The sequence below is a fragment of the Crocuta crocuta genome, unplaced genomic scaffold (assembly GCF_008692635.1).
Source record: "Crocuta crocuta isolate KB4526 unplaced genomic scaffold, BGI_CrCroc_1.0 scaffold364, whole genome shotgun sequence".
Taxonomy (NCBI): Eukaryota; Metazoa; Chordata; class Mammalia; order Carnivora; family Hyaenidae; genus Crocuta; species Crocuta crocuta.
The window spans coordinates 333,739-351,817 of NW_027532603.1; the positions used below are offsets into that span (position 1 = coordinate 333,739).

The following is an 18,079-nucleotide window of genomic DNA, read 5'->3' on the forward strand; positions in this document are numbered from 1 at the left end:
AAATAGCGCCCGCTCATGGAGAGCTCACAGGCAGAGTGCCTGTGCAGCGCCATGGTTCTGATTCCCTCCTGTCCCACCAGGCAGCACCCACTCACTTTCCCAGAAGGCGCACGTCATAAGCTGTTCTGATGATCTGTTCGTCCCCAGAGACGGCAGCAGAGAGCAGCAGCTTGGGACGCCTGGTAAACTGCGCCTCCTTCTGGAAGGCAAACAGGAGTTCCTGCCAAGAGAGAGGCGATGCAGGCACCCAGACAGAAAAGTCAGGGAAAGAAAGTATGGTCCAGAATACCTTTATTTACAGAGCCCCTTGAGCCAGGCTCTAGGGACATGGAGGTGAGTCAGACACAGCCCCTGCCCAGGCTCATGAGAGAGGCAGCTGCCGGGAGCCGCACCGGCCTCTCTGGATGGCAATCACAGCAAGGAAGTGGCAATGTTTGCAGCTCCTGCCATGAGAAATGAAAACTGGTATCTCCTTCTGCTACTATTGGCTCATGTTGGATATAAGCCTGCTGGTATTGACCAGGCCTCACAATATTCCATATCAGACCCATATTCTGAATACAGATACCTCATAAGGAAAAGCATATTCCTGCCTTTACAAGAGAGATTTTAGATGAAAGTTCTATGGGCGATTGTCAAAAGGCTCTTCCTATGCGCCTTGAAGATCCAAGACTTAGGGGGTTAAGAACACAAGAATTACAATTGAGCCTGGCCCTGAAACCAAGGGCCTATTTTGGGGTTAAGAGCAAAACATAGTTACCACATATATCTTTGCTAATTGGTGAAACATAACAGTCCCTTCCTCAAGGTCTACATTCTGCAAACACCCTCTCTTACACTGGCAGCTGGGATGAGGATAGATAAGAGTAAACATAACCCAGGGGCAAAAGACTGACCCATTCAGGGCCCCCTGAATGGAGATGTTAGTCTCCACAAACAAACCAATTCAGAAACATTCATCCTCTTGAGAGCCAGACAACATACTCCTAATTTATCTATATACAATTTGACCTATATGTTATCCTGTTTTTCACTAAGAACATTCTGTTATTTCCTTGGTCGGAATAATTCTGCAATTGATACCACGAAAGGCCTCCCATTGTAAGAAGTTCCTTTCTATGACTTCATCTTGTTGCTGAACCTTTAAATAAAGACACAAAAACTGACAGGACAGAGATGCCTGCCTGGTGATCAGAAAGAATTTCGGGGCTCTCTCACTCCCTCCCTCGCCGACACCATCCATCCTTCAGGGACCCCTGGACCTGTCAGAGCCGGCCTCTGGCAGGCAGCCTTGAGCCAATGGGTAAGTGACTTAATAGAGAGGTGGCCAGGCCGGGTCGGGAGCACAGGCTGCCTGAGGGAGCCCAGGAAGCGCACAACGGAGGCATCACTAGGGCTGCAGTGTCGAGCAGGACCCAGATGTGACAGAGAAAAAGAGCCACCACAAGGACCCTTGCTCTTCGGTCCGACACCTCTAGAATGGCAGTAAGGGAACATTCTGCTACCGCTCTCCTGCCCCTGTCCCCACCTGGCCTTCTGCTGCTCCCACACCCTGAGCCCAGATATGTCCAAAGTAGAATCATTTCTGAATTCTGCAGCTGCCAGACTTGGCCTTACTTCAATTAAGAGGAGAAAAGTCCATCGGTCATTCCTGGGACTGCCTCTTACTCCAGGGTACAAGAAGAAGAGGTCCAGCCCATCAAAGTTATGTGTCCTCAGGAGGGATATAACGGAATCAATAAACCTTTCCCGGTTGGCTGATGTGGAGAGCATAGTNAAGGTTTTCCTCAGAACCACTACCTCCCCAAAGCCCCTCGGTTTGCACCCTGCAGAGGGCCCAGAGACAAAGGCAGGTCTTTGAAATTCTCAACCCTTCCTAAAAGCCCCTCCCAGCCCTGGGGGCTAAATAGCCAGGAGTGGGGAATTCAAGTAACAGGGAGGGGAGGCAAAGTCTCACCTGGATGTGCCAAAGTTCCACCCACCAATGGACAGCAGGGTTTTCAGCTTCCTGTTCCTGTGACGTGGGATAGAGGGAGGTAAGCTGGGTCCCTCCAGTGGGCCCTTGGGGAGCAGTGGAAAGTTAGGGGGGCGGGGAGTGAAAGATGAAGCCAGGTGGAGGGAAGGAGAGAGATGAGCAGAGCAGAGAACACGGAAGAAAAGAAACGAAAAGAGAGGAGAACACTCAGCCCAGGCATCATCACAACCCGACCTCCCAGGTTGTCCAGAGTCCACCAAGCTCTCCCACATCTCATGATGCTCTCATGCAGAGGAAAAGAAGAAGTCTAAAAATGTTTCTCGTCACTGTTTTCTTAGCCAGCAAATATTTACAGAGCAATTATTATACGCCATTGATTGCTTTAGGTGCCTGATTGTGATACAACAGAGAATCAGACAGACAAGCCCTGATCTCAGGGAGCTTGTGATCTAGTGACATGGGATTTTTACCCTGGCCATCTATAACCATTGGCACAGTGACAGACCTCTCCCCGGACAGGGGGAGAACCCAAGAGTTCTGGGGACAGGAATACAAGCACTCACTGAGCACCAGTTCTGTGCAAGGCACTCACCTAACCGCTGGTCTGCAAACATATAGGAGACACTGCCCCTTCCCTTGGGGGGCTCTCTACCTGGGGAGGGGGGGGAGTGCAGATGACAAATGGTAACAAAAACACTAGCAGTTGGGAAGCATCTGTGATATGCGGGCCCTCCTTGAATCCCTTTTTTGTGTGTGTGCATTTTTTAAACATTTTTTAAAAGCTTATTTATTTTGAGAGAGAGAGAAAGCTCAAGTTTGGGAAGAGCAGGGAGAGAGAGACTCCCAAGCAGGCTCCATGCTGTGAGTGTGGAGCCTGATACAGGGCTCGAACCCACAAACCATGAGATCATGACCTGAGCTGAACTCAGATGCTAAACTGCCTGAGCCACCCAGGCGCCCCTCCTTGAAGCATCTTAATAGCATTAGTGCATGAACTCCTCCCCACTGGATTGAAGGGTGAGCTGGGGGTTGCTAGGCAGAGGCAACAGAGTCAAGGGGGCAAGATGAGCTCAGGGTGTTTATTCACCAGGGAATTCTCGGGCAGGGATGCCCCTGAGCCCCACTTGAGAGGAGGCTAGGAACACAAGAATCAGAAGGGAGTTGATGAGTTACAAGAGAAATGGGCGTAATTTTCTTCGGTCTGTAAAATCGAAAAATACGGTCCCCACATGCAGTCTGAACGCACCTCTCCTTGAGCCTGTTGAACTCTGGATAGGTAATTGTCTCATCCTGGAAACCCTTAGCCACGATCCGATTGTCATTCATTGAGGCAAAGGCAAATATCAGGTGGGTACAGAGAAAGGGGTCCAGGTCACGGGGCAAGATCGAGGCGGGGCCAGGTCGACTCTGAGCCCAGCCGGCAAAATAACACACCAGTTTGTGGGCAGCACCTGGCAAGGGAGAACACGCATTAGTTGGCAGAGACCCAGGGAGAGGATGGAGCTCAGCTTCCACAGAGCAGTGTGAACACAGCCCAAGAGGCCAGGCCACCATAACGTCCCAGTCCCCCCGTACAAACACACCCCAAAGCTATACTGGGGTCTGATACCCCCTCCACCCAACTGCTGAGGCCCATGGGGGAAAAGAATGCCTTATAAAATCCTGATCAGGATGGATCCTCAAGTCTGGACCCTGCCAATACAGTGACAAGTGGCAGGTTCCTGAAACTCTTCTGCTGAACTGCAATGGATGAACCGTGTCAGGGGCCAGGGCAGGGAGGGGCTGCCGGAGACACTCAACACAGCACTCCCCAGCTGGAGGAGCCCCCTGCTCCGGAGAGGAGAACACCATTTCCTTACCATCGTGGTGTCTCAGCACGAGAAACAGCCCTGCAGGAAACAGAGGATGGAATCACACTCCGATTCACATGCACGCCCCGAGTGACACGCCCCAGCCCACCCTCCGGTCTCCCAGTGCACCGGCCATCCGGCCCGAGAGCCAGATACAGATGCACAAACGGCGACACCCTCCCTTCACTTGTTTCCTCTTCTCCAAGTTGAGCCAATGGAGCTGAATCTGTCAAAGCTTTTATTTAACCCCAGCGAACACCACGTGGATACACACATGCTCCGCATAGGAACAGCGACGACTTAGAAGTAAGTCCTAGCGAAAGCCATAGGCCAGTGGTTCTCACCCCGGCTGCAAGTATAAAAAGCGATTCTCTGGTTCCTCCCCTGGAGATTCTGATTTCACTGGTCCAAGGTGGAATCGGGCATAAAGATATTTAATGGGCAGCTGGATTTGAGAACCGCTGCTCAGACGACTCCTGCCTGGGCCCCTCTGTCTCTTCACCGCGTCCCATCCCACCTCCACCTCAGCCGGTCCCTGAGTCCTAGGCTGCTTCTCAGGTGCTCGAGAGGCGATAACCGTAGGAAGCCTGTTGTCTTCTGGACTGAGCGACATGTAGGGGCCGGGGACTGCCATACTCACCAACCCACAGCAACAGTCTCCCCATCTCAAAGGTCTGAGAGCTGCAAGGGCTGGAGTCGCTTTATAGGAACTTCCCTGGACACAGCCCCCAGACAGCGCTCACATAGCCTGGCTACACACACACACACACACACACACACACACACACACACACACACACAACCAGGGCGGTGATGAATGGGCTGCCGAGTCACAGTGACCCCAGCACCCCCCGTCCTCCCTCAAAGCCAACAAAGCAACAGCTAAGTCTCACACTGGCACACGGTGGGTGTCCGCCACGGGCCATGGCCAGGGCAGGGCAGTGTTCAGCCCAGTTCCTGGGATTCTTGCCACAGAGACTGAGTATGAGGAGGACACACTATGTGGAGGCAGTCATTCCATTGTTAGCAGATTATTAGTTAGGGAAAGCAGTGGGATATAAAGTTTAAAAGTCCCAGCCTTGGACCCAGGCAGGGCGAGGTTTGAACCTCCGCCTTACTTAGCTCTGTGGGCTTCAGCTTCCACACTCGTAAAACAGCCCCTATGGTTTTATAGGAATCAAAGGGCTCAGTGAACGGTAGCTGTTACTAAGGATGCCGAGACAGTTGCTCAGCAGAGTGGGTTCTCCAACTCACATCTGACACTCGCCAGGTAGGTCATGTAAATGGGTAAAGTGGACACTTCATTAGAAGGATAACAGTCCAAGCCCACTGATACCCACCAACTAACATGAAGCCTCTTGGTCAGGAGACAGTAAAGATTGGTGTGAACAGGGACAGCATTCTGAGGAACCCCTAATGGTTGCCATATGGTGAAATAGACTCAGCGTTGGAAGGTCCCTCAGTTTCTCAAGAGAAGACAAAAATCTGAATTCTTGTGTGGGTTAACCATGTTTGAGCCAGTACAGGAGCCAATGCTGAGAATGTGTTATGAACCTAAGGAATTTAAGGAATACAATTCTGGATACCTGAGAGCCAATATTTTAAAAATACAACAATAACAATATGAAGGATAAACAAAATAGATCTGTAGCCAGATGCTTTCATGATCCATCAGTTTCCTTTTCCTGCTATGGAGGATCTCAGATCATGAGTAGGTCCCATATTTCAGGATCGGAATCTCCATCATGGAGGACCAGAAATCGGATGCTCGTCTTCTCAGAGACTGTCGCTGCTCACCTCATCCACATGTCACCGAGGTACTTAACCAGATGTCAATATAATAAAATACACGGCGAAATACAATGGCTAGTGGCTAAATTAGCTTCATGTCTAGTATGAAGAAACCAGGAGGATCCATTTTTTAATCAGAAGATTGCTTGGATATCATGGAACAAAAACAATAAATGTTATAGGATGTTTAAAAGGATGTTTCAGTAAAATTCTAGGCAAGCCTGATGGAATCCCCACCTACAAGAGACTGTCTCCACTTGTTCATGCATTTTGCCTTGCCTTAAGTACTCAACAAATACTTGTTGAGCACGTGCCAGGCCCTGCTACTCTAGATGCAATGGTCATCAAGACAGTTTCTGCTCTAGGGGAGCTTCTAGTCTAGTGAAGAGATTGATCGGACCCCCGAGTGTATGTCTCTCTCTTGGAGATGTATGCAATCTCTTTCATCAATCTTGGATAGTTGCAGTGGGGGGGGAAACGAGTTTTATCACCAAATAAACTTGAGATGCAGCTCTTACTCTGCACCATCAACTGGGGCCACTTGCGTCCCACCTGCCTGTTCAATGCCACCCTCCATTCCTTGGGCTAATAGTAACCTGAATCAGGAAATAATTAAGCCTCCTGAGGGCAACACTGGATTAGGTTGGGCAACAACTTGTACCACTGGCTACGTTACCCTGGGTGTGGTTTCTAACACTAATGACCATACTCTCACTTGTTTCCCAATCTCTAGCCCAGGTCACCTAATTCTTGTTAATGGGTCCCTGCATTAATTTTTCTTCTTATTCTGTAAACTGTAGGCACTACAGTTGCTCTCCAGGGCCTGGGTCCTGACTCAGTCTTGCCAGGCACCTGGGGCCTTTGCAGGCTATCTTTTAAGAACTCCTTCATGTGAATGCCTGCCCTCTCTCTACTTCTGAGCGTCCCTCATGCCACCTCCTGTCCCCGATTCCATATCATTGAGATTTCCCACTAGGTTTGTGCCCTTCCATCCTGAATCCTTCCAGGAGGCACTAGTTCCTAATGCTGTCTCCAGACAGAGCTAAATCTGCCTGCCAATCTGCACCGTCTTCATCTGTACCTGGGTTAGTCCTCTGGATCCTATTCTGCTGCTATGGGCAAGATGGGATCTGACCTAACCGTTCCATGCCTTAGGATGACTACAGATGCAGAGAACATTACAGAATGGGTGCCCGGGAGTGACCTCTGCTTCATTCAGGGATGATCCTGCCAGGGTGGGCTATGACTCCATGTGTATGTATAGCCGATGATGAATAGTAAATGCTGAATGAGGGTTCTGTTGAAAGTCAGTATGCCATGTCGCTCTCTCTGCTCTCAATCCTTGCTTTTTGTGGTCAAAAAATACCATTATTTATTTTACACACCCACCCGGATACTTGAAAACACTCCTCCCTACGCTTAGCCTGTTCTCATGGGAAGACATTTACAAATGTCTTACTAAAGTTGGCTTACTAAAGAAATGCCTACAGCCGTGCACCGCCTCCCAGATTTTACAATACGCAAGTAGATGAAGGCAAGATTGGAGCCAAAATGCCTCGGTTTTAACAAAGCATTTGGCCAAACTTTCATGATACTTATGAGGATAAGCTGGACAAGTATGGCCTGAAAATTAATTGAATGAATCCAAGAGCCCAGAGTGTTGACTCTGGATTGGTGCAAACTGGAAAGATCTTTAATTAAAAAAAAATTTTTTTTTAATGTTTTTATTTTTGAGAGAGAGGGACAGAGCATGAGTGGGGGAGGGGCAGAGAGGAGGGAGACACAGATTCTGAAGCAGGTTCCAGGATCCAAGCTGTCAGCACACAGCCCAACACAGGGCTTGAACCCATGAACTGTGAGATCATGACCTGAGGTGAAGTCGGTCGCCCTACCAACTGAGCCACCCAGGCACCCCAAAATATCTTTATTATTTTATATCTTTAAAGTGAATGGGATGGGGGTGCCTGGCTGGCTCAGGTGGTAGAGCATGTGACTTTTTGAGTTAAAGCCCCGCGTGTGGCATGGAGTTAACTTAAAGAAAAAAAAAGGTTTTACAACGAAGCGGATAGAGTGTTTCCCAATATTCGAAATAAAAGATGATTTTTGGTTGTGCCTAAGGATTTTAAGAATACTAATGTGTATTAGAAAATGTGTATTATTTCCAAACCCCTAATTTCATATAGTTTAAAAATTGAGGCAGTTCAATACAGAATATTTTAATAAATTGATAAAGGTAGTGCTATTTGGGTATTTTTGCTACTGTAATGTGGGGAGTCAGCATGTAATGCCTATGTAGCTATAAAAGAACTGGCCTCCTGCTGTCCTGGAGGCAGGAGAGATACCCTGGGGACCAGAGCAATGTCTGGTGCCACCTGAAACCATACTTGAGCCTCCTTCACATTTGGCTCTGGGCACTCACTACCCAAGAAGCAGGCTTCCTTTAACCATGGACTGGAAATCAGCAGTGTAATAGAGTGAGTGAGGCTGATGGGCTTCAGAGTAAGAACAATGAAGTCAGGGAAATGGATTTATTCCAGCATTAGACATCTGAAGCAGTGAAATGAAATGCAACATAAATGCCTGTAGTTTTAGGCAAAGTAAAATGACTGATTGGGAATCAGACTCCCCAGTAAGTCCATGCTCATGCTATTGAAACTTCCCACATCCAAGACCTACGTGAATAACCCTACATGTAACACCACAGTTCTATTTGCTCACTGTAACATACACATGCAACCCAATGGGATGGTGATCTTGATTAGGTCTGCAAGGGTCTCGGTGGCAATCATTAACAGATGTGATTACTCTCATCGGCATAGATCTGAATCCAAACCTTTTTTTTACAATAAGATAATGTGGTTCTCCAAAAACTAGGTTTTCTTTCTTTTCTGTTATTGTAAACACCTTGATACAGGCAGACATTTCCTTTGGTTCTCATCTCCAGTGCTTTCCTCCCCACCATTGCTGAGTTCACTAGGAAGAGGGCTAGGCAAATTTAGTTCCTGCCCACCTCACTCACCCCTCCTTTCTCTAAGCCATCACAACTTTGTTAACTTTACCTCTGGGAAGAACTTAAAATGTTTCTACCCGCCCACCCTATTACCCTCCAAGAAGTTATAGTTAAGAATAGTGAAGGGTTTCTTCCCACCTACCCCAAAACCAGTAGATCACAGGACTACAAATTCCAATGTTTTTACTCAGGGGTTATTGTGACAAGAGCTTGTGCTTGGCAAAGGCAAAGCATGGAGGCTTTACTTCTACCTGTCCATATTCCTTCAAACTACTTCAGTTTCATGTGATGTCAGCTGAGCTACACTTGCAAAGCACTAAAATACATAATTGATTGTACTGAGTTTCATAATCAGTAACTGACCATGATTTATGGTGGTAGCCGGTTCATCAACCCAAAGTGACCCAACATTCATTGTAAGTTCCAACTTTAAGGAAGCACACATACAGATAATGGACTAGAAAACTAATGCCCTGATGACTCACATAAGTGAGATGTGTCAGCTGCACAGAACACGCTTCAAAAGACAGGCCAGCAAAGCCTAAACTTTTTATTTCACCGACCGGTATTTCTAATTCTCTGATGCTGCCATTTAAAATCTTTGGAGTCCACAAAAACAGCATTCAGATTTCCTATATCCAGAGAAAGGGGTCCAGAGGCAGGAGAGGTGAGGCCCCAAGCTGTTTTGGGGTGGGAAACATGGCACACAATCTCTGCACGTCTGTGTCAGTTTTTAACTTCGCTGAAATGCCTTTAAGCTCTGTACTGTCCCCCAACTTTTCCCCATGGAATCTACAATAGGAAAACTCATCTTTCATATACACAACTCCATGGTGGGGGGTGGGAGGTGGTGGTTGGGCGCATTACAAAGGCACCAGCCAATATCTTATTCAGCCAGAAAACGTCTTTTGGAGTCAGTTTCACGGCAAGGAAATGTGCAAAATTATGAAGGGTGTCCTGGCTCTTCCTCAAAGTGAGTTGGTGGAGTTTTGTGGACAGAAGCATTGCCCATGAGAAAGGTGGATTAAGTTTTATAAAAAATAAAGTTGCTTCTATCTCTGTGAGTAGTATATAAGCTGCTTCCAAAAATCCAGGGATGCCCACATCCCACATTTCATCTAGCCATGGCCAATGCCTCATGCACAGCTACATAGGAAGCATAAAACCCTTTTGTGAACTGTTTTTTTTTCTTTTTGGTGGGGGAAGGACTTGGGAAAGACAGAAGGAATTTTTTAAATCCCTCCTCCCCCCACCAAAAACTATGCATCTACACACACACTGAGACATACCTACATATCCAGTTTTAGGAAAGTTTTTCTTCCCTAGGACTACAGGATCCCAGAGCCCAGCCTTCCCTGGGCTGAGACAGTGCCTATTAACTGCCCAGAACACTGCATCAACAGAGTGTGTATAAGGCTCCTGTGTGGTCTCAGACTGAGAGGGCAGGGGCAAAGGGGATGGTCACTCAAGGGGGATTTGTTTTCTGTCTTAAATCCAATCTACTCGGCAACACTCTTAGGTCCAAGGGCTGGGAGAGGCTCCGTGGGCACCATGTGGTGGATGACCTGATGGTCCCAGCCCACTGTGGTAAGGAGGGAGTGATTGAGCGGGGACCAAGTAGCATCCCTCACAAAGTCTCTGTGGGCTCGGCTTCTAAACCTAGAAGAGAAAAAAGGAAAGTCTGGGCATGGTGAGAAACAAGAGGACAAAGGAGGCCTGGAGAAGAGAGAGAACTCAACACATCCAGGGCACCTGTTTTGGACGTGTGACACAAACTTCACTGATGTGTGGCCTTGTCACCAGGACAGCAGTGTAATTATCCAGAGGACTTCATCTGTCCTTCAATCCAGCACCCTCATTACATAAGAAATGGCGGCTACAGCAAGGGTAGTAATATGGGCCTGGATCAGAGAATAAAGCATGGCAGAGAAGGAAGTACAATTCAGGGATGCTGTCCGGTGCCTCTGCCCCCAAGCAGGCTGCATTTCATGTATGTGTTCTTCACGTGACAAGGGTGGACTGTCCCTTTCTGGGAGACACCTGGAGCACCAGAGTTGGAAACCCCACCTACCACCACACCCCTCCTCTCCCAGGGACAGAGCCAGTGGCAAGCCAGCCCCGGGACAAGGAGCTGGCCGGTGTCAGCCTGCTCTCTTCACCCAGTCCCCCTGAGGGAGACTGTGCACTCTAACGGAGACAGAAAGGATCCAGCACCCTCAGCTCTTCTCCCCGATTCCTGGTCACAGGACCCCACTTCACACTTACACCTCGGAAAGGCCTGAGTCCAGCACGGCAAGTGAGCAGTCTTCACTGACAGAGGCCAGGAAGGGAGTGCTAGGAGAGCAAGGGGAGGGTGATGAGAGGTAAAGCCATGGTTCCAAGACAAACCCTGCCTGCTTTGCCCCCAACCCCACCCTAAAGTAACCCGGAGGAAGCGGCCTGACACCCACCTCCGGTTAAGGGCTGGCTACCACTCAAGTCCACGTTACAAGTTCCAGGGAAGGATGAGGGAAGTGGAGTGAGCTGGGAATGACAATCCTCCTGACCACTGACCACCCCATCTAGGCCCTCCCTGCAGCCTCAGCAATAACCCAGAAACACAGGCTTTCCCGACCACACAGTCCCCGAGCCCATGGCACACATCACTTTGGGTGTTGAGCAGGAACGAGACCGTATTTTAGCCAGGTGCAGACAAGGCCATACTATCCAAAAAAGGACTCTGGTCTTAAGAGATCTTTAAGTGTTCTGGATGCTCAGAGCACTGTCTGCTTTAAGGAACGACGTAACCCGCTAATGCTTTGCAAACATGAGCACGCCCTGTGTGCAGTTCCCATTCATACCCACCAGGCCCTCGGGGACAAAGGACAATACCTGTGTGGCGAGAACACCAGTCCAGTGACACACTGGGAGTGCACAGCCGTGCTGAGGACACACCTTGCACTCTTGGTGTCCACAAGGGACACGGTCCCACTCTCATCGCCTAGGGGAAAGAGGGAGCCCATCACAGTGGGTAAGAGCATGGGCCCCGGAGTCGGCCAGACCTGGGTCCTCAACCTTGCACAAGTGAACCACTCTGAGCATCAGTTTCTTCTTCCGGAAAGTAGGGATCGTTAGCTCCAGTGGTTGTGAAAATTAATGAATGGGGTAGTTACTGTTTCAACCACAAACCACATCACCGCACGTGCAGCCTCATTGCCACGAGAGCGCGAGCACTGACCCTACTCTGCAACAGAAGACCCTGTGTGGCGATCCACTGGCTGTGTGCCCCGGTGACTTGCAGCCGTGCCCAGAAGGCAGGAGCTGGAGCACACACTCTGGAATCAAATCTACCAGGAAAAAAGTAGTCATGTTTTTTTCAAAGTCGAATGAAAGCCACCTCTGGATGACCCTGCCTTACCGCCGCTTCGATGCAGGAGCTGCCCAAGTGCACGGCTGAGTGAGCAGCTGCCTGCACGGTACAGGGCCAGCGTCCCTTCCCCTCCCCCCCCACCCGGGGTAAAAATGCAGTGGGGCAGGCTTACCAAAGACAAACACTTCACTCTGCTGACGGTGCCAAGCTAGGGAGGTAGGAAGGTAGCCAGAGGCCGTACAGCCTGCAAAGGGAGAAGAGGGCTCTGAGATAAGACTCGGAGCCTAGCTCTGTGAAGAAGCTTCTCAAGCAAAGTCACTCCAAGTCCCAGAAGCACCTTTATCCACCTTCCCAAACCCTGGGAAGACATCTAAGTCTTTGCCTTTGATCCTTATCACTTCATTTATGCCCTTTCTCGAGGGACACGAGTCACAGGCAGGTTTCAGGCATGAAGTGTAAAGGTCACAATCCTGGCCCCTCAGTCCACCCATCCCAGAAATGTAATCAACAGGATCTCAGAGGGAAACAGAGATTATGTCCCCCATGTCACCAATGATGGAGCACCTGGTGACTCTGTCTTTGTCTCTAGCCAAGGAAGCCTCTTCCAGGAGGTTTCCTAGTACCACCCTCCCACCACTGGCTCTCATACTCACTCATCTGTGATGCTGGCTTGGGACAGCGGGTATCCCAGAGTAAAATTCTGTTGTCCTAGAAGAAGGAGAAACAGAAAAAGAGCTTCACAATCCCCGAAGCAGCCGCTGGTCAGGCATCCACACTAGACTGTGGCCCGAGGGTCTGAGTGTGGATAGGAAGTGGGGAGAGAAGGAGAGGCTGTATCTCACCTCACTGCATGAAAGGAACATGGAATCCTTGTGGGGAGAGGCCGCGACACAGGTGACCTGCCCGGAGTGAGCTGTGAAGGAGAGAGAAAGTGAAGTAGGACGGAGCAGAGGCCGGAGGCATTATTACCAAGCAGCCCAGAAACTACCAAGGGCAGTGTGAGAAACGGGCCTTGTCTCAGGACACAATTTAGCAAATTCTGTGAGAGATTTTGGACTAGACAAAACCTAAGAAACAATGTTGACGGAGGTATAGAACCTAAAAAGGCTTGGGGAAAAAAGTGAATTAGTAAAGATAAGAAAGAGAAACTAGGGGCTGAGCAAGAAGAGTGAAGGGACTTACATCCCAGAACAGCAACCGTCATGCAGTAGCGCACACACCTCCACAGCCTTTCAAGGGAGTTCTGGAGAAACTGCTACTTTTAGGGAAGTAAACTTCTCCAATGTTCTCTCTCCTGACATTGACCCCAGAAGCTGCCATAGTCTGCCTGTGCCCCTCTCCTACCTCCGCTCTCACTCCCCTTTTCCCAGGTGTAGAAGGCACACGCACGTCTCCCCATCCGGGACCTCACCGTGGCACAAGGCCCAGCAGGGACAAAACCCAAGGGGATAAAACAGAAGGAGCTTTTCCCTAAGAACCAGAGAGCACAAGAAAGAGCACCTGGGTAAAATCCAGTGGAGGGGCTGGCCTTGTTTCATCCGACCACAAACCGCAACAAACCACAAGCACCAGGGTGCTTCTGGGACTTATCTCTCTTTCTGCCTAACTATGAAAATTTTGAAAAATGTGGCAGATGTTGGTGGTAAGGACACATCTGACAAGTCTAACTGAACCTAAAAATGCAGTCGGACTTTTTTCTGATAGGAAGTGAAGTCTAACTTGGCCAGCAGGCCTAACAATGCTGGTTGGTTTTTAGCCAATTAGGTTATTTGGTAGACATTCTGCATATTGAAGGGGCTTAATCTGCAAATGAAAATTCTGACAAACATGCTTGAAACCAGTGCACGATAAATGATAGGACCAGAAATTACTTCCTTTGCAACTATTTAAGCTTAATTAGTTGCCAATATAAAAACGTGTGAGAGGGTAATTTTTTGAAGAATTTCCAGGACTACTTGCTAAAAATCTTGAAGATCACTGCTATGTGTTAACTACAGGCTGTGGAAACCACCTACTATGATGGCATTTGACCAGATTACCTGAAGTGGTCTGAATATAGCTCTGCCCCAAGCAGGAGAAAGTCATCAAACCACCATCCATAGTTCTTTCCTTGCCTTAGAATCCATGGAAAGCCAGTCATAATGAAAAAGGATGCTCAAGTGGAAGCAAAGCTCAGAGACCAGCACCATGGAAAAGCACAAAAAATAAAGAACACATAGGGTAGTTCTATTTTTAATTTCTTTTTTTTTTTTAAATGTTTATTTCTAGGAGAGAGAGAGACACACACAGCGTGAGCAAGGGGAGGGTCAGAGAGAGAGTCACAGACTGAAACAGGCTCAGGCTCTGAGCTGGCAGTCAGCACAGAGCCCGATGCGGGGCTCGAACACACGAACCGCGAGATCATGACCTAAGTGAAAGTCGGACGCTTAACCGACTAAGCCACCCAGGCGCCCCTCTATTTTTAATTTCTTGAGGAACCTCCACACTGTGGAAAATGGGTGATGGGCCTTGAGGAGGGCATTTGTTGGGATGAGCACTGGGTATTGTACGTAAGTGATGAATCATGGGGATCTAGCCCCAAAACCAAGAGCACGCTGTATACACTGTATGATAGCTAACTTGACAAAAAATTACATTAAAAAAAAAGATAAAGAATACATAGTTCCTCTGCCCTCAGGGGATCTGTAATTCAGTGGTGGGGAGTAAGACAGAAATACAAAGAACTAATGAAAAAAGCTGAACGGAGGAAGTACTGAAGGAGTTAGCACAGACCAGGAAAACCCGTCATGGGCCAAAGAAACAAAAGGCACATGTAACAGACTCCAGCACTGGCATTTTAACATTGTTTAACTATTTACAAGTCTTGGGCCCTGAAGACCCAGGATGTATATGAGTGTGATTTTGCTTTGGCGCATGCATGCTGAAGTTAGAATTGGCAGGGAAAGGCGCTTACCATTGAGTGAGCCAAGTTATCACCCAGCATCTACAGCTCTTAGCCACACACACATTAATGCTCTAGGCATTATCTTTGTGAAGATATGTCATCTTTATGAAGAATGGCTCCTAGAATAAAACCAGCTGGTACCGCTATTAATGAAAGTAAGTGGAAAAAGTAACACTAATACAAAGTGATGGTTCTCACCAGAAGAACAGAATTTTTATGGAGGTGAATACTTAAAAGCTCAAGGTTCCCAAGTCTCAGGTTTATACTTGGAGAAGGCCAAGAATCTAACATGCTTGGGTTTAATTAGAGCAGTATGTTTGAAGGCAGAGTGACAGAAGGGTTTGAACGCCAGGACAAGAAAATGGGATGTTAATCTACAAGCCACAGAAACCACTAAAGATGAGGGACTGCAGATGGAGAGACAAGGTTGAGTCCCACCATCTATGCGAGGTAAAGCCTGAAAGCAAAAGGGAGCATCAGAAATGGAAAGGAAGAAGGGCTCTTGGGTGGCTAAGTAGGTTAAGTGTCTGACTTCAGCACAGGTCATGATCTCATAATCTGTGGGTTCAAGCCCCACATTGGGCTCTATGCTGAAAGCTCAAAGTCTGCAGCATGCTTCAGATTCTGTGTTTCCCTCTCTCACTATCCATCTTTCACTCACACTGTCCGTCTCTCAAAAATAAACAAAAAAAAAAAAAAAAAAAAAAAAGAAGAAGAAGAAATGGAAGGAAGATCCCTGACCAAGGGGAAAAAGACTCCAAAGAACCTGAGGACCCACTGATAGCAAGGAAGTATGAGGGATGAACAGGACTGAGAGGTGGAGTCGCCTATGGCCAAGAAGATGGTGGGGCCATTCCTAGAAACAGGGAAATTCAGAAAAGGCTCGGGATAGATACTGGGCCCTGACTATAGTTTTGGAAGAAAACCATCAGCAGAGGGCAAAGAACTGCTTCCTGTAACATCCAAAGTCAAAGAGCCCAAGGGGAGAATAACAACAAAACAGCTAAGAATGTGTACTCACCCCGGTAAGAATTCAGTACCATCTGCTGGGCAAGGTCCCAAACCTTGATGCTAAGAAGCAAAAGGAAACAGATTCTTAATGTTGACCTACAGTATCTACGTAAAAACAGGGGTTCAAACAAGAACATGTCCCTTGTCATTGCTCACTGGGCTTCTACTAAGGTCTACTCACAATGAACTGCAATATCTCTAAGAAAATCTTATAGATATGTCATAATTAATCACCGGGTTCTAACAATAAGCCCATAATGCTACTCAATGAGGCCAATAAAGATAGTAAAGGCACCCAGCCAAGGTCTAAAATACAGTAGTGATAAACGCAAGGACCCACCAGAAGTCTTTGCTACCACTGACGGCTTGGGTGCCAGAGCTCAGGACGCTGACTGTAGACACGATGTCATCATGTTCATACTTGCAGAACTTGCTGACAATGAGTGTCTCATTCTCATCCAGCTCCCACAATTCAACAGCACCTGTTAGGTATGGGGTGAAGGTGGAGAGAAATGAGCATGGACAACACCAAAGCAGTAACTCACTTCTAAGATTCAAGTGAATCCACGGTCACTAAACTAACAAAGTAAGCTATTGCTATAAAAGCAAAATCCATTATCATTAGAGGATTTAGCTCATTTTCAAGCCATCTGGCTTTATGGATGGCATTACGGTTTTCTTAGTAACAATCCGGAAAATTAGGTGGGGAAGGCTTCTAGAAAGACAAGGAAAGGTGAAACGACTGGCAAAATCCATTATCTGGCTTCCAGGGAGAAAACACTGAAAAATAAGTCCCAGGAGACAGGGATAAAGCCTCTACAATCTGTGTAGCAGAGCCCAGTGTGGTTAAAGCTTCCCAATTGCCTGGACATTGGCATTTGTTGAACAACTTGAATAAATGTCTCACAGCATCTTTAAAAAATATGCTGAATAACTGAACGTCTTGCACAGGGACAGATTAAGCACAGAAAACACCCCAAAACTTGTCTTGAATGTGTAGTGGTCGCGCTCAATTGTCAGAGAGGCTGTTTTTAATGTTCCACTTCTATGCATGCCTTCCAACACCCAAACACTGATTTTTTTTTTTATGTCAAAGACTCCATTGCTGAATCTGATTTTCAGAACAAAGAAAGCAAAATGATGACATTTAAAACAAAATGGTTAGAAATAGAAAGAGACAATACAAATTGACTTATGCATCCTCTTTAAGATCAAGATTATCTCGGTTGAGGAAAGATGCTGGGGCGGTTACTGTAAACATTAAACGGTTCTTATCCATTTCTTAATTTTGTGAGAAATTCCCCCCATGCAATTTAGAATCTCCAAAAGGTATTTTCCCATTACACAGGAGCTCTCCTTCGGGCCAATACCCTCAAGCTGCCCTAAGCACTGATTATGGGACATTAAAGATTGAGCCCAGCCCAACCTGTATCTCATCATCCATTCCACCTGTGGGGTCGAGATAAAGTGACTCACCTGAATCGGAAGCCACTAGGATGCCTCTGTCCCCAACCCAAGTGAGGTCAGCCACTCCGGCCTCCGTCTGTACTCCAGCGGAACAGAAGCCTTCGTTGGGGGCGGCACAAGGGTCCTTGAACAGCCAGAGAGAGCCAGCCCAGCAGCGGCCACTCAGGCTGGAGGCCCCGAGCAGGAGCGCCCCATCTAAGGGAAGTACAAGCTGTCAGAGCCAGAGGAGTGGAAGGGCTCGTCTCCATGGTGACCACACTGAACAGCAAGCGGGCCGGGTCTGAGTCTGAGCTCAGGAACGCGGGGTAAGGTTGGGGACTGAACTAGGCGATGCGAGGCAGGGGTCAGAAAGGCATGCAGGGCGGAGAGGAGTGCTGAAAGGGCCAGTCCTGGTAAAGGGCATCCCGGGCAGGATGAAGGAGCACCCAGGCCCGGGATCTTGGCTCACCAGAACGATACCGCGCAGCCTCCAACTGTCGTTCCATACAAGCGGGCGCATTAGGGGGAAGGTTCCACTCGCGAGCCGCCGGGGGCACTAGTGGGGGCGGGGTTTCCTTCCGCATCTCCACGGTTCCAACTCCAACCTAGACCCAAACTGGACGCCCGCCGAGACTCAGCTCAGGCAGTCCCCACGTGGTGCCCCACTGGGCCTCCGCCCCTTTCCACAAGCTGCTGCCGCGCT

At 48.2% G+C, this 18,079-nt stretch overlaps 2 protein-coding genes across 2 annotated transcripts in view; both read right to left on the minus strand.

Moving 5' to 3' along the window:
* Window positions 1-4,490, minus strand: part of OVGP1 (oviductal glycoprotein 1) — a 12,720-nt gene extending 8,230 nt beyond the window's left edge. Inside the window, exons 1-6 of the mRNA XM_077780153.1 lie at window positions 4,466-4,490; window positions 3,835-3,864; window positions 3,222-3,426; window positions 1,958-2,014; window positions 1,618-1,786; window positions 96-220 (exon numbers count right to left, since the gene is read on the minus strand). Of these exons, the coding sequence (XP_077636279.1) occupies window positions 96-220; window positions 1,618-1,786; window positions 1,958-2,014; window positions 3,222-3,426; window positions 3,835-3,864; window positions 4,466-4,490 (611 nt within the window). The remainder of the gene's footprint in view (window positions 1-95; window positions 221-1,617; window positions 1,787-1,957; window positions 2,015-3,221; window positions 3,427-3,834; window positions 3,865-4,465) is intronic.
* Window positions 4,491-9,158: 4,668 nt separating this feature from the next.
* On the minus strand, window positions 9,159-18,057 carry WDR77 (WD repeat domain 77). The gene is made up of 10 exons (XM_077780178.1): window positions 17,846-18,057; window positions 17,407-17,592; window positions 16,271-16,412; window positions 15,941-15,990; window positions 12,818-12,888; window positions 12,629-12,683; window positions 12,148-12,219; window positions 11,498-11,606; window positions 10,892-10,960; window positions 9,159-10,285 (listed from the first exon to the last, which is right to left on the minus strand). The coding sequence occupies exons 1-10, from the start codon at window positions 17,958-17,960 to the stop codon at window positions 10,126-10,128; spliced, it is 1,029 nt and encodes a 342-aa protein (XP_077636304.1). The 5' UTR covers window positions 17,961-18,057; the 3' UTR covers window positions 9,159-10,125.
* Between the last annotated feature and the right edge of the window lie 22 nt (window positions 18,058-18,079).